Genomic DNA, 15,611 nt, shown 5'->3' with positions numbered 1-15,611 from the left:
CGTCAGAAATAGGAATGAGTTCTATTTTAGCCCTTGGCGTCGCAGACGCTCGTTGGCGCGTGCGAGCAGTGTGGGTGCAATAATTGAATAACGTGGATTTCTAAATTTATTTTGCGACGCTCGCGCACACGACGCATGTTAAGGCTTGCTCAGTGCAAGAAGTGAGGGTGAACTGTAGAATGTTCTCTGCTATCCACTTTGTTTCAATTATTATTTGGGGTATTGGGGAGGGTCACTTGTTTTTTTTAAAGGGTTCAGGGAGGTAAAATATTTTTTTGCTCAGAGAGGTCATACTCTGCTCAGAGAGGTCATATTTTCTCCATGTAACCCTTATTATAAATAACGTTCATACCCGAACATGAATGACTTTCAGCTTCAATTGCAGGTGTAAAATGCAGTTTATTTCTGTAGCCTATCTAGCGTTTTGAAAATGCATCACCGTTTATGGCAGCGGTTCTGCATGCATGTTCGAGTGTGCACACGTGCATGAGCTTGCCCGGGGTTTCAAAAAGTTTGAAAACCACTGGGATGCATGATAGTGGCAACAAATGGAGTTAAGTTGGGTTCAATATAGTAATGATAGTCTACAGTATTACTTACAATCAATTTGTACTGGAATTGTTTTGGTCATTGTTAATACGTGCAGCAATTATTCCATTTCAAAAAAGTTACTTTACTCATCAGATTGTTCACTGTGTATCAGATACTTTACTCATCAGATTGTGCTGCTTTCCACTCTTTTTGTAATACTTGCTCAAGAGTCTATGACCGCGGTTGCAGTAAAAACATTTTAGGGGTGCCCTTTTTTCACTCAGCACATGCCCCCCAAAAGGCACTGGCGTGTCTCACTCAAACATATTTTCTTTCACTTTCTAACACCTGTTGATGACGTGAAATGATCAGGGCGCGCCCCCTGCCAAGTCAGTGTGCATTGCCAGAGTATACAGTTGCCTTGCCGTAGGCGTAGAAGACAGTGAACACGGAAGACAGTTCCGGGTTTATTATTCACAGACAGCAGTCGTTATCACACTGTAGTTAGTCACATATCATTTCAGAAAACGATGTCACTTTTAATGGATAACCAATTTGGAGAACTTCCAGTCGACAAATCAGTGGATACAAAGTTCTTTCTGGAGTCAGTGGCATATCTTCCGCCTTTTTTTGGTGAGTACAGAAGTACACCTGAACGGTCGGTAGACGACCTGTAGCCTATCACATTCATTGGTCTTCATGAAACTGGAGAGGTGCTCAAGTTGTCTTATCGTCACCGATATCTTAGAAAATGTCGTCACTTCATTTTCTTTTTGTTTCACTTTTCATTATTGTCTTCCCCTATAACAACATTTAGAAATAGACTGAACTAAATTAAAAACAATCAACTTAAATGTGTATTTTGTCTAACCCTATAACAACATTTAGAAATAGACTGAACTAAATTAAAAACAATCAACTTAAATGTGTATTTTGTCTAAGAAACCAACACAGGTTTGACAAAGTTGGCTAGACAGTGCCATTGACCTTGTTGAATAAACAACATATGACGTTGAGTGAGCACAGCGCCGTTATAATCGCTTTGCTAACGACAGAGTTGCATAAAGATGACCATCACCCAAACGAATATAGTAGGCCTACCATAATAACCGATTATTACATTTTGAATGATCCGCAAATAAACTCTTTGTGGATGGCTCAATCATAGGCTCATTTGGGGATTTAAATGCGCTAGTGTCTGTGTGGTAACAACCTTGCACGATGTTGTTTTTACATCTTGGAAATGTTAAGAAATAGTCTTAACATAAAGTGTAATAATCTGATTTTAAAACCAAGGAAGTATTGAGGTGGTGAAACCAAAGGGCAAGAGGGGCCATGTGAATTAGTATGCAGCTGCTGTAGCTCTTCTCTCTCTCCTCCCACACTGCCTGCTGCATTGGCCTCCTTGTGACTTTAGACTTGAATGGACCCTTTTCTCTATTGATTGCCCAACAAGAAACTTTCATATAATTCACATAAGCATTGTGGGAGAATAAGGGTCATTTCTATTCTACTCTTTCCTCCCTCAAGGATGTTCTCCGGCTACATCCAAGATGCTGTGTCTGTATTTACTCATAACTGCTTGGTTGCATTTCAATCCAATGTTTTGTCCCTCTCTTTCTTCTTTCCAGACTGCCTGGGGTCAAAAGTATTTGTTCCTATCAAATCAGACATCAGTGGCAATATAACAGTAAGTATGTTTTCCACACCCTCTAATTGTGCCTTAAAATAAGAGTAACCCTACAGCAACAAATGCCCACGTCTATACATTTTGTTGGTAATATTTTGCTTCCAGAAAATCAGAAGTGTGTATAACAAGGACCCTGCCAAGTATGCAACACTACAGCAGATGGTGGAGTCAGAGAAGGAGGCATACGGCACAGAGTGGCCCAAAGTGGGAGCTACCTTGGCCCTGATGTGGCTGAAGAGGTGAGCTCAGAATCATCTCACCTGAATGTGTTTAAGGCTGTGTTTACAGTGGTAGCCCAATTCTGATATTTTCTTTCACTAATTGGTCTTTTGACCAATCAGATCAGTTCTGAAAAATATCTGATGTGGTTGGTCAAAAGATCAGAATTGGGCTGACTAGAGGCTGTGAAATTGTGTTCTTATTTCTAGATAGAGATCTGCACGTCATAAATAATGTTGTGACTGAAATCAAATGAGTTAAGCTGATTGTTCTCTTTCCCGCAGAGGCCTCCGCTTCATCCAGGTCCTGCTGCAGAGCTTGGCAGACGGAGAGAAAGACGAGAACAACCCTAACCTCATCCGTGTCAACATCACCAAAGCCTACGACCAGGCCCTAAAGAAATACCACGGCTGGCTAGTGCAGAAGATATTTAAGGTGAGACCATGTGACTAGAGTCATGTGGTAGCATAGTCTTGACCTCCTAGCCTTTTACTTGTGACTTGGTGTTCTACTTAACCCTGGTTCTCAAGCACCTCTGAATGTATTGATTTCATATTGAACTTCATTTCTACATGTAATAACTGAAAACGACGGATTGAATTTGAATGTAGATGAACTGCCCAGCCAAGGTGTTGTAACTATGTAACAACTGGATTTCTCCTTGTCCCCTCCAGGCGGCGTTGCTTGCAGCACCCTATAAGTCAGACTTTATAAAGGCCCTGTCAAAAGGTCAAGAGGTCAGAGAGGAGGACTGCATGGCTAGTGTACGTCAGTTCCTCATCAACTACACGGCCACAGTGGATGCAATCTATGAGATGTATACAACGCTGAATGCAGAGCTGGACTATAGTGTTTGATGTCCGCCATACTGGACCACAGCAGCATCCTGCATGTTATTTTCTTTCAGTCTTCTATTTTTCATCCTTTCTCTCAGGTTATGGAACATTCCAGCTTATGAGAATTGAGGACTTTATTTCAAAGACGCTGTTTTTATTCGTATCACCATTTGTATTATTAATTTCATGTCCCTCCTTTTAAGTCCCTACCTACTGAATGTTGACAGTTTGGCCCCAGGTGAGTTGCTATTGGATGGAAAGTGGCATATTCCGTGTTGAGTCTTTTATAAATTCAAGAAATGTAAAAATTGCAGGAATGGTACAGGTCTAGCACAACTCTTGTTGCGTAAGCCTATTAAGCGGTCTGCTGCAGTTACACATGATCCACCATCAGGTAAGAGACATTTAGAAGTGATACCCAGAGAGCTGGTCAGTGTTATTCTAGTACTGTATCTCTCTGTGGGAGGGAAGAGTGTTTCTGCTGATGATACAAGACTCATGAAATCCCTACTGTAACTCTGCCCTGAAACGTGAGATAGTATCCTCACTGCCCTGTAGCTAGGGGAAGTTAACTACCCCGTGCCTTTAGAGATTATAACCAGCATTAGTGGTTTTAATGCTTAGTGCTGTCTATTGTGTGATGTTTTGTTTGTGGCTTCTGCATGTTTGTTTGAACAACTGAATCTTTAGTTGAGTAGAGTAGCACTTCCTTCATGTCTTTTTGAAATACATATTTTCAATCCATTCAATTTTTTTGACACATTTTGCATTTCACATTTTAGCCATTTAGCAGATGCTCTTATCCAGAGGGACTAACAGTTAGTGTATTAATCTTAAGGTAGCTAAGAGCGACAACTGCATCTCACAGTCATAGTAAGCAAAAAATAAATAGTAGCTATCCTCAAATGCAGTGCTAGACAATGTCAAACAGTATTTGGCACATACATGTCAGTTTCATTCACTATTGGGGTGTTGTACTTCATGTGATTTTGAAAGCTTGCTGTAATAGCAACATTTTATTTTACTTCAGAAAGTGTATTGTTTCTGAAATAGTACTGTATTTCCTAATTGTTGGTTGTTCTATAGTGCTGGTGAATCAAAAGAACAACATTTATTGGCTCAAATCAGTTCAAAGAGCATGGTCAATGCAATGTAATTATTTATTTGTGAGATACACGCTTGTGTTTGTCCTGTATGTATACCTGGAATATGATTATGTGCATTGATAACATTGAAGTGATTTTTCTGGTCAATCACGAACAAAACATCCCACCACCTGAACAGCTTCTTCCCCCATGCCGTGGCCCTTACCAACCGGTCACAATGATCTCCTCATTCATGGACTAGGCACTGTTTACTATTCATCCAAGGACAATGCACCCTGCACTTTCATAGAACTGCACATTACTCCCAGTGTGGTCATCTGCTGCAATAGCCCATCCGTGACAAGGATCGATGAGTTGTGACTTCCGAGATGCCATTCTGCACACCACTGTTGTACTGTACCATTATTTGTCTGTTTGTGGCCCGCCTGTTAGTTTGCATAATTCTTGCCATTCTCCTTCGACCTCACTTATCAACGAGCTGTTATCGTGCGCATGTTGATTTTGTCCCCCCACACCATATGCAATCAGGACACACTTTGAACCAACTATATTAATTTGGGGACAGGTCAAAAAGCATTAAACATTTATGGCAATTTAGCTAGCTAGCATGCTGTTGCTAGCTAATTTGTCCTGGGATATAAGCATTGGGTTGTTATTTTACCTGAAATGCATAAGGTCCTCTACTCTGACAATTAACGGTAAAAGTTTGTTGTCTAGTAATCTCTCCTCCTTCAGACTTCTTCTTTGGACTTTATACTGTATGGCGGTTGGCAACCAACTTTAAGGTGCATTACCACAACCAACTGGACTGGAGTGTAGACCTCAGTTCACCTGTCAATCACCCACGTGGGTATATGATCTTAAAAACAAACAAGGAGATGGCATGTGGGTATATGCTCCTTAAAACCAATGAGGAGATGGGAGAGGCAGGACTTGCAGCACATCAAGCGTCACAAATAGAACCAAGTTCTATTTTAACACTTGGCTACACAGACGCTCGTTGACACCCGTGAGCAGTGTGGGTGCAATGATTGAATGACATTTACATTGCAGCACTCGCGCACGCACTGCATGCGTTCTGATCAGCATGTAAGTTGCTTAGGTCACTTGTTTAGCCCATTGTAACGTTCAATCGAACAGTAACTGAATGCCTCAATGCCTGTCTGCTTGCTTTATATACTAGCAAGCCACTGCCATGTGACTCACTCTGTAGAAGCGATCCATTTTTGGGAACAGGCCAGTGAGTGTATATTTCCCCTATAGCATATCATCCCGTAAATTGCTTTATTTATACATCTATACATGTACAATTTATAATGTAGCTTATTGTGTTTATAGCGTAGTCTGTAGTTTTTAGCGTGGTGTTCATTGTCTACATACTGTATGTGGATTGTGTAAATTCTGTGTCTATATAGCTCGTTAGTATATTCTGTTTGTCTGTATATTCTGTTTATTGTGGCAGCACCATTTCACAGAGTCAAACTCCTGTACATGCTAATGTATTTGGCTAATAAAGGTGATTCTGATTTCACTGAATAACCTGTAGATTTCTATATACATATTGCATTTTTAAGATTAAAAGGGGTTCTGTGTATTGAGTCACGTTAGTGTCTTTCATCACTATACTTAAACCAGCTACTGCCTCTACCCGTCATAAGAAGCAATTCACTTGTCAACCTCATGGAGGAGACATTTACTAAATGTTAATTCATTGATTGTGCCCTTCTCATGGGATGCAGTTGCAACTTTTATCCAGAGGTCACCTGTTTGTTTACACGCAAAAAACTACTATGTAGTTAGAAGAAATAAAATAGTTAGATACTTAGACAAATGTCACACAATGGTACAATAAACCACATTGCAGACCACTAAAATAGAGTTGAGACATAAAACATTCATTGTCAAACATGGTACATAGTTATTATACATTACATCATCTAAACAACGCAGGCATTTCTAATTTTGTTACCTGATAAAATATATTTTCTTTCATTATTTTCATCTAGACCGTTAAAATTATCATTTTGGCTGGACAGTTGACGGAAAAAGATAATCTCTAATGTCATTGTATAACCCACAGTAAAGTATGTATGCGCTGTAGATAAAGGGGCATAAAATACTGGAACACTCATACTCCACATTTACTCTGCATCTTTATTTCCAATAGCATTATGCAGTCAAGATACTCAGATGACTGCTCTAATGAGATCCTTCCCTTTTTCACCAATCCCATTTTACCAATACTTTCCCCCTATTCCACTGACTCTCATCCCCGTTTTCTTCCCTTTCCCCTTTTTCCTCCATTATCTCCCCTCTCTCGCTGTCCCTGAGGGACTCTAGTGGTGCTAGAGGATAGAGTGGCTCCTGTCCCTCTGATCTTGTGTGAGTGTGTGCTGTTCAGGACGAACAGGCCCTGTAATCCTGCAGGTTTATCAGCACATCTGCCTCAGGTTCAGCCAGGAACCAGGACAGACGGGGAGGAACAGGACCGGAAGCCCCCAAGCAAGGCAGACAAAACACAAGAGACTAGGACCTCACTAACAGCTCGACCTTTTCAACAGGCCTACTCAACACCTAAACACTTTGAAGAAACAGCTTAATCAACAGCCCCTATTTCCAGCAGGGGTGTCAAACATGCAGCCTCCAATCTGATTTATTGCGACCCCCATGTGCGCCTAACATGTATGAATCAAGTCAAATAAAAATCCAATCAGATGTTATTTGTCACATGCTTCGTAAACATGCTTCGACTAACAGTGAAATTATTACTTACGGATCCTTTTCGAACAATGCAGAGTTAAAGATAAAAAACAGAAATAGTGACACGAGGAAAAAATACACAGTGAATAACAAGTAAAAATAACATTGCTATAGACAGGGAGTACTAGTGCAGAGTTGATGTGCAGGAGAACGAGGTAAATTAAGGTACCTACAGTTGAAGTCGGAAGTTTAGAATTTAAACTCAGTTTTTCACAATTCCTGACATTTAATCCTAGTAAAAAGTCCCTGTCTTAGGTCAGTTAGGATCACCACTTTATTTTAAGAATGTGACATTTCAGAATAATAGTAGAGAGAATAATTTATTTAAGATTTTCTTTCATCACATTCCCAGTGGGTCAGAAGTTTACATACACTCAATTAGTATTTGGTAGCATTGCCTTTCAGTTGTTTAACATGGGTCAAACGTTTCAGGAAGCCTTCCACATACTTCCCACAATAAGTTGGGTGCATTTTGGCCCATTCCTCCTGACATAGCTGGTGTAACTGAGTCAGGTTTGTCGACCTCCTTGCTCGCACACGCTTTTTCAGTTCTGTCCACACATTTTCTATAGGATTGAGGTCAGGGCTTTGCAATGGCCACTCCAATACCTTGACTTTTGTCCTTAAGCTATTTTGCCACAACTTTGGAAGTATGCTTGGGGTCATTGTCCATTTGGAAGACCCAATTGCGACCAAGCTTTAACTTCCTGACTGATGTCTTGAGATGTTGCTTCCATTTATCCACATAATTTCCATTTATCCACATAATTTCCCTTCCTCATGATGCCATCTATTTTGTGAAGTGCACCAGTCCCTCCTGCAGCAAAGCACCCCCATGCGTCACAGTTGGGATGGTGTTCTTCGGCTTGCAAGCCTCCCCCTTTTTCCTCCAAACATAACGATGGTCATTATGGCCAAACAGTTCTATTTTTGTTTCATCAGACCAGAGGACATTTCTCCAAAAAGTACAATCTTTGTCCCCATGTGCAGTTGAAAACCGTAGTCTGGCTTTTTTATGGCAGTTTTGGAGCAGTGGCTTCTTCCTTGCTGAGCAGCCTTTCAGGTTATGTCGATATAGGACTCGTTTTACTGTGGATATAGATACTTTTGTACCTGTTTCCTCCAGCATTTTCACAAGGTCCTTTGCTGTCATTCTTGGATTGATTTGCACTTTTCGCACCAAAGTACGTTCATCTCTAGGAGACAGAACACATCTTCTTCCTGAGCGGTATGACAGCTACGTGGTCCCATGGAAATTGCTCCCAAGGATGAACCAGACTTGTGGAGGTCTACATTTTTTTTTTGCTGAGGTCTTGGCTGATTTCTTTTTATTTTCCCATGATGTCAAGCAAAGAGGCATTAAGTTTGAAGGTAGGCCCTGAAATACATCCACAGGTACACCTCCAATTGACTCAAATTATGTCAATTAGACTATCAAAAGCTTCTAAAGCCATGACATAATTTTCTGGAATTTTCCAAGCTGTTTAAAGGCACAGTTAACTTAGTGTATGTAAACTTCTGACCCACTGGAATTGTGATACAGTGAATTATAAGTGAAATAATCTGTCTGTAAACAATTGTTGGAAACATTACTTGTGTCATGCACAAAGTAGATGTCCTAACCGACTTGCTAAAACTATAGTTTGTTAACAACAAATTTGTGGAGTGGTTGAAAAACGAGTTTTAATGACTCCAACCTAAGTGTTGGAGTCAATCAGCCAAGAACTCAGCAAAAAAAATTGTAGACCTCCACAAGTCTGGTTCATCTTTGGGAGCAATTTCCAAACGCCTGAAGGTACCATGTTCATCTGTACAAACAATAGTACGCAAGTATAAACACCATGGGACCACGCAGCCGTCATACCGCTCAGGTAGGAGACGTGTTCTGTCTCCTAGAGATGAACGTACTTGTGCGAAAAGTGCAAATCAATCCCAGAACAGCAAAGGACCTTGTGAAGATGCTGGAGGAAACAAGTACAAAAGTATCTATATCCACAGTAAAGCGAGTCCTATATCGACATAACCTGAAAGGCTGCTCCGCAAGGAAGAAGCCACTGCTCCAAAACCGCCATAAAAAAGCCAGACTACGGTTTGCAACTGCACATGGGGACAAAGATCATACATTATGGAGAAATGTCCTCTGGTCTGATAAAAAATAAATAAAAATGGAACTGTTTGGCCATAATGACCATAGTTATGTTTGGAGGAAAAAGGGGGAGCATTGCAACCCGAAGAATACCATCCCAACCGTGAAGCACGGGGGTGGCAGTATCATGTTGTGGGGGTGCTTTGCTGCAGGAGGGACTGGTGCACTTCACAAAATAGATGGCATCATGAGGAAGAAAAATTATGTGGATATATTGAAGCAACATCTAAAGACATCAGTCAGGAAGTTAAAGCTTGGTCGCAATTGGGTCTTCGAAATGGACAATGACCCAAAGCATATGGCCAAAGTTGTGGCAAAATGGCATAAAGACAACAAAGTCAAGGAATTGGAGTGGCCATCACAAAGCCCTGACCTCAATCCCATAGACAATTTGTGGGCAGAACTGAAAAACGTGTGCGAGCAAGGAGGCCTACAAACCTGACTCAGTTACACCAGCTCCGTCAGGAGGAATTTGCCAAAATTCACCCAATTTATTGTGGAAAGCTTGTGGAAGGCTACCCGAAAAGTTTGACCCAAGTTAAACAATTTAAAGGCAATGCTACCAAATACAAATTGATGCAAACTTCTAACCCACTGGGAATGTGAAAGAAATAAAAGCTGAAATAAATAATTATTTATACTATTATTCTGACATATCACATTCTTAAAAATAAAGTGGTGATCCTAACTCACCTAAGAGGGAATACATTTTTACAAGGATTAAGTCAGGAATTGAGAAAAACTGAGTTTAAATGTATTTGGCTAAGGTGTATGTAAACTTCCGACTTCAACTGTATATACACACACACACACACACACACACACACACACACACACACACCTCTTTCAAGGATGCACTAGCTCCAAGCTACCCCACACCGTTGGAGCCATTCTGCAATAAAAGCTACTAAAGAGAATAGAATCCCCCCTTTCTAATAATAACAAAAGAGCATCCAGTTTCACCAGCCAACAGTAAATCCTTAGGCAGCGATGCTATAATCATGTAATATACATGCCGTTTCAATGATTAAATAAAAAACTATATATATCACACACACACACACAGTGCCAGTCAAGAGTTAGGACACCTACTCATTCAAGGGTTAGTGTTCATTTGTACTATTTTCTACATTGTAGAATAATAGTGAAGACAACAAAACTATGAAATAACACATATGGAGTCATGTAGTAACCAAAACAGTGCTAAACAAATCAAAATATATTTAATATTTGAGATTCTTCCAAAGTAGCCACCCTTTGCCTTGACAGTTTTGTACACTTTCAGTATTCTCTCAACCAGCTTCATGAGGTAGTCACCTCTGGAATGCATTTCAATTAACAGGTGTGCCTTGTTAAAAGTTAATTTGTGGAATTTCTTTCCTTCTTAATGCGTTTGAGACAATCAGTTGTGTTGTAACAAGGTTGGGGTGGTATACAGAAGATGGCCCTATTCGGTAAAAGACCAAGTCCATATTATGGAAAGAACAGCTGAAATAAGAGAAATGACAGTCCATCATTACTTTAAGAAATTGTCAGTCAATCTGGAGAATGAAGGACTTTGAAAGTTTCTTCCAAGTGTAGTCGCAAAAACCATCAAACTCTATGATGAAACTGGCTCTCATGAGGACCGCCACAGGAAAGGAAGAACCAGAGTTACCTCTGCAGCAGAGGATAAGTTCATTAGAGTTACCAGCCTCAGAAAATGGGCAATTAACTGCACCTCAGACTGCAGCCCAAATAAATTCTTCACAGAGTTCAAGTAACAGACACATCTCAACATCAACTGTTCAGAGGAGACTGCGTGAAATCAGGCCTTCGTGGTCAAATTGCTGCAAAGAAACCACTACTAATAGGACACCAATAAAGAAGAAGAGACTTGCTTGGTGCAAGAAACATAAGAAATGGACATTAGACTGGTGGAACTCTGTCCTTTGGTCTGATGAGTCCAAATTTGAGATTTGGGGTTTTTGGTTCCGTGTCTTTGTGAGACGCAGAGTAGGTGAACGGATGATCTCTGCATGTGTGGTTCCCACCGTGAAGCATGGAGGTGGTGGTGTGATGGTGCTTTGCTGGTGACACATTTATTTAGAATTCAAGGCACTTAACCAGCATGGCTAGTGCAGCATTCTGCAGCGATACGCCATCCCATCTGGTTTGCGCTTAGTGGGACTATCATTTGTTTTTCAACAGGTCAATGACCCAACACACTTCCAGGCTGTGTAAGGGCTATTTGACCAAGAAGGAGAGTGATGAAGTGCTGCATCAGATGACCTGGCCTCCACAATCACCCAACCTCAATCCAATTGAGATGGTTTGGGATGAGTTGGTTTGCAGAGCGAAGGAAAAGCAGCCAACAAGTGCTCAGCATATGTGGGAACTCCTTCAAGACTGTTGGAAAAGCATTCCAGGTGAAGCTGGTTGAGAGAAATTCCAAGTGTGCAACGCTGTCATCAAGGCAAAGGGTGGCTACTTTCAAGAATCTAAAAAAATATATTTTGATTTGTTAAACACTTTTTTGGTTACTACATGATTCCATGTGCTATTTCATAGTTTATGTCTTCACTATTATTCTACGATGTAGAAAATAGTAAAATAAAGAAAAACCCTTGAATGAGTAGGTGGGTCAAAACTTTTGACTGGTACAGTAAGGTAGTAAGTAAGGCAGTAAGGTAGTAAGTAAGGTAGTAGTCGTAGTCATAGTAGTATCTGTCAGCGATGGAACCTTAGTGGCCAGCTTCAGTCCAACAACCTCTCTATATGCAGTGGACTCCTCCTTTCTCCAAAGCATAGTGCTGCCTAGCGATGTTCTTTGTTACTCTCGTCCATTCCGGAATACAGATGAAAGTGGTAAGGGTGTTGTGTGGATAAAGACATGTACTAGATCTCAATGTTCTGTACGTGTTCAGAGATGTGAGCTGGGTTGATTGGGTTGTTAGCAGATAGGTCACAAAGCTGATTAGCCTCTGACCCTTGGGTCACTGTACGAAGCCTAGAGTATATTTAGAGGACCCAAAGAGGCTCAGAGAAACAGAATGTTTGTGTTGGGTCTTTCTACAATCTCTCCCCCATGTTCTTTCTCTCGCAATAGATATAAAACGCACCCTAGCATAATTAAATAAAAAGTTTAAACTTCGGACCACTTGGAATTAACATTTTTGCTTATTTGTATTTTCTGAATGCAGTTGAGTCTTACTGCTTTTTTTGCCTGTAGTGTTTCAATATGTGCACCTAAAAACAAAAATAAAGTGCTGGGATTAGAAGAAAAAAAATATTTATTTGACAATCTTAATTAAGAATAGGAGACTGGGTATGGGAGTCTCGGGTTATGCATGTACTCATGTAAATGTAGTCATTTCAACATGTTTGTAGAGTTAAATACCTGTTAAATATTGTAATTGCACTTCATAATCATTGAGTCAGTTATGTACATTGTCATCCAACAGAATCCTGACTGACTGGTTGAAAAAAAAAGTCATATTTGACAGTGCTGACATATAAAGAGCTTCTTTATATAGCCATACTTCTCAGGCATCAGATAGACCACTACAATGAAACAACATCTTATTTTCAGAAAGAAAACATTGACAGAAAAGCAGTGAATTATACTGTAAAAAATGCCTGTTCTCCAGTGATCAGTAAGGGACACCTCTCCAGTGAACTCGACTCATTTGTAAACCAATGCTCTACCTTGGAATACTTCAATTTGATAGTCATGCCTTCAGTTTGAAAACACATTTCTCCTGTCTCTGGAAAACTATCGGAAGGACTCCTGTTGATTAAGGTAGTATTTTTGTTATTGATGACCTAAATGATGAATGTCAACCAAAGCTAAGAGCAAAATGTCAACAAATCAGAGAATCAAATGACACATCCCATCCCCAATGTCTCAGTGCTGTTTTGGGTAAAACATGATAACTCTGTCATTCCATCAAACATTAACATGATGACTAGCAGATCTCTTGCCTGTGACATGGGGCCTAGCAACAGCGTGGTAACAGACAGTCATAATTGTAGAGAAGACAACAAAAGCAAAGGTCAATCATTATATAAAGATATTATCCTCCATTAGCAGCCAACATAGGTTGTGCCTAACAAAAATACAAAAATATTCAAGATGAAGTTTCTTTTGAAAATAAAAACGGTTCCCTGACACATTTCCCCATGTCTTACAGCAGTGCATTATAATCAGTGACTTTTATTGGTCAATTAACGGTAAGGGTTAAATAAAAACAAGCTGACAGTCTGGAGGCCTGGAGTTGGGCCATTGTATGCCCTAAGTATATACCATTTTCCAGTTGTATTTTTTTTGCACTTTGTAAAGGGCATTAGGAGGATTGCCTGCGCATCACCTTTTCACCTTACTTCAAATGATAACATTCTTAAATGATTTAAAAAATAAACAGTGGACAGATGGAGACAAAAAACAAGCTTCAAAACACATTATTCTGAGGAACAAATGTGGCAGATGTGAACTGATTCTCTGATTGATCGACAAATCCTCCGCCATGAAAACATTAAGACGTCAAATAAGATGACCCTGCAGGTCAGTCATGATTATCATTACCCGTTTAAGGTTTACAACACTTGGTCAATTCCAAACCACGTAGCCCTGTACCAATACAACACACACGCTAAATAAAAAGGTACAGTACGTTTCTCATTCTGAGGTGGTCTCTTCAAAATTACACACCTGCATCCATGGAGTTCATGTTTTACAGAATATTTCAGTCTGAGTGCCCTGTGTGGACACATCCTGTCTTATCTGAACACAGGCAGCTGGACGTGGGTGTGCTGTAGGTTGTGGTCTAGTAGCCTTGGCATCCCCACCGCCTCGTAGCCACGTCCCAGCATGCTCTCCTTGATGCAGGGCGGGTGGAGATCACTGATCAGGCACTCCAGAGACTGCAGGCTGCTGCTCAGCACAGAAGCGTGGCACAGGCTGGTGCTGGGCAGCCCACAACAGATGCCCAAGCTTTGGTCTGTGGCGTAGACCTGGGGGTGAGGATGGTGGTGGGGGTGGAGCTGGTGGTTGGGGTGAGGGTGGGGTTGGGAGAGCCCCATGTCTCTGGCCCGGCCCATTGAGGAACCAGGCACCAGCTCCTGAGGGTTGTAACAGTCACTGTCCGGGGTGACCAGAACACTGTTCCAGGGAGGGGCGAAGTACTGGCCCACAGAGAACTCCCCATGCATAGCAGCACAGTTCAGAGGGGAGGAGCTAACCCGGTCCTGCCCAATCCCTGCTCCTGCCCCGTTAGTGCCTGCACTGAGGGTATGGTGCCTATAGGAGAGCTGTGCTGAGCAGGCCAAAGGGAGACAGGTCTCTGGAGAGCGGCTGACCACGGCCCCTCCCCCGCTGCCCATTCGAGCATTGTTGTACATCCTTAGCGCCCCCTGTTGGTAGTGCTGCTGTTGTTGTTGGTGCTGCCACATGCTATAGTCCACTCTCTCCAGGTAGCCAGCTTGGGCCATGTCTGCGCTCTGGGTAGGCAGCACAGCCCCGGAGTACGCTAGGCTGCTCTGGGGCACCACTCCCCAGGTAAAGCCAGAGTCTGAGCAGGCCACAGCAGCCACAGCCTGGCGTGAGGGGCTTGGCTGGGCCTCTCCCCCGTGCTGCAGGGCCTGGCTGTGGGAGTGTCTGTTCATCTGCCTCAGCAGGCTCTGGACGTCCAGGTCCGACTGAGAGGCCAGAGTCTGTCCTACTGGGGTGGGGATGACAGAGGCAGCAACAATGATATTAGAGGGAACAGCCATTTTGGGCCCGTCAGGAGGCTTGCAGGAGCCCATGTGGTAGCTCTTCTGCTGCCCGTGTCTGTTGTTACTGAGAGGGTTGTATGGTGCCGCTGCAGTTTGGGCGGGGGAATGTTTCGTCCTCTTGCCCTCAGAGTTTTTCAGCACGCCTTTGACCACGGAGACGGTGGCCTTTACAACACCCAGTAGGCCCTGGTAGCCTCCTGAGTAGGGACTGTAGTGCTGGGTGCATGTGGTGTCCAGGCCGTTGACAGTCCTGTTCAGCTGTTTGTGCTGCGGCACTCTGATGTTGGATGGGAAGATCTTGATGGACAGGGGGCTGCTGGCCGTCTTCTGGGCAAAGGCATCCAGCTCTGCAGGGGATGGATACCGAGGGCCATTCATGGAGGACAGCTCACCTGCAACACAAACAAAGAAAAAAAATGGTTAGCCTATACTTCCTTAAGATCTAGCTTACACAAAGTGCCTGGTTATAAAGTACAAGAGTAGGCTTGATGATAATTGCCAGCTGGGACTAAAATAAAGAAAATCAGTATATCAATTGACCAATCCATATAGGCCAAAACACTCCTTGT

General features: G+C 42.0%; 2 protein-coding genes across 4 annotated transcripts in view; one reads left to right on the top strand and one right to left on the bottom strand.

Annotated features, from left to right (window-relative positions):
• Positions 1–922: 922 nt before the first annotated feature.
• On the top strand, positions 923–5,913 carry LOC129814301 (glycolipid transfer protein-like). The gene is made up of 5 exons (XM_055867346.1): positions 923–1,164; positions 2,163–2,221; positions 2,327–2,460; positions 2,725–2,875; positions 3,115–5,913. Exons 1-5 carry the CDS (start codon positions 1,062–1,064, stop codon positions 3,295–3,297), a joined length of 630 nt encoding a protein of 209 aa, XP_055723321.1. The 5' UTR covers positions 923–1,061; the 3' UTR covers positions 3,298–5,913.
• Positions 5,914–12,542: 6,629 nt separating this feature from the next.
• The window catches only part of LOC129814287 (protein FAM222A-like), a 31,916-nt gene continuing 28,847 nt past the window's right edge, over positions 12,543–15,611 (bottom strand). For all 3 annotated transcript variants that reach the window (XM_055867323.1, XM_055867314.1, XM_055867333.1), the window contains exon 3: positions 12,543–15,434. In XM_055867323.1, coding sequence (XP_055723298.1) covers positions 14,047–15,434 — 1,388 coding nt within the window. In that variant the 3' untranslated portion in view covers positions 12,543–14,046. The remainder of the gene's footprint in view (positions 15,435–15,611) is intronic.

This window comes from Salvelinus fontinalis, chromosome 2 (assembly GCF_029448725.1).
Source record: "Salvelinus fontinalis isolate EN_2023a chromosome 2, ASM2944872v1, whole genome shotgun sequence".
Lineage (NCBI taxonomy): Eukaryota > Metazoa > Chordata > Actinopteri > Salmoniformes > Salmonidae > Salvelinus > Salvelinus fontinalis.
Note: the sequence above shows the minus strand (reverse complement) of the source record. Positions and strands in the feature narration are given on the sequence as shown.

Coding starts and splice junctions, on each gene's coding strand:
- LOC129814301 (XM_055867346.1), top strand. CDS start 1,062: ATGTCACTTTTAATGGATAACCAATTTGGAGAACTTCCAGTCGACAAA. Junction 2,222..2,326: donor ACATCAGTGGCAATATAACA/GTAAGTATGTTT, acceptor TTTTGCTTCCAG/AAAATCAGAAGTGTGTATAA. Junction 2,876..3,114: donor TAGTGCAGAAGATATTTAAG/GTGAGACCATGT, acceptor TGTCCCCTCCAG/GCGGCGTTGCTTGCAGCACC.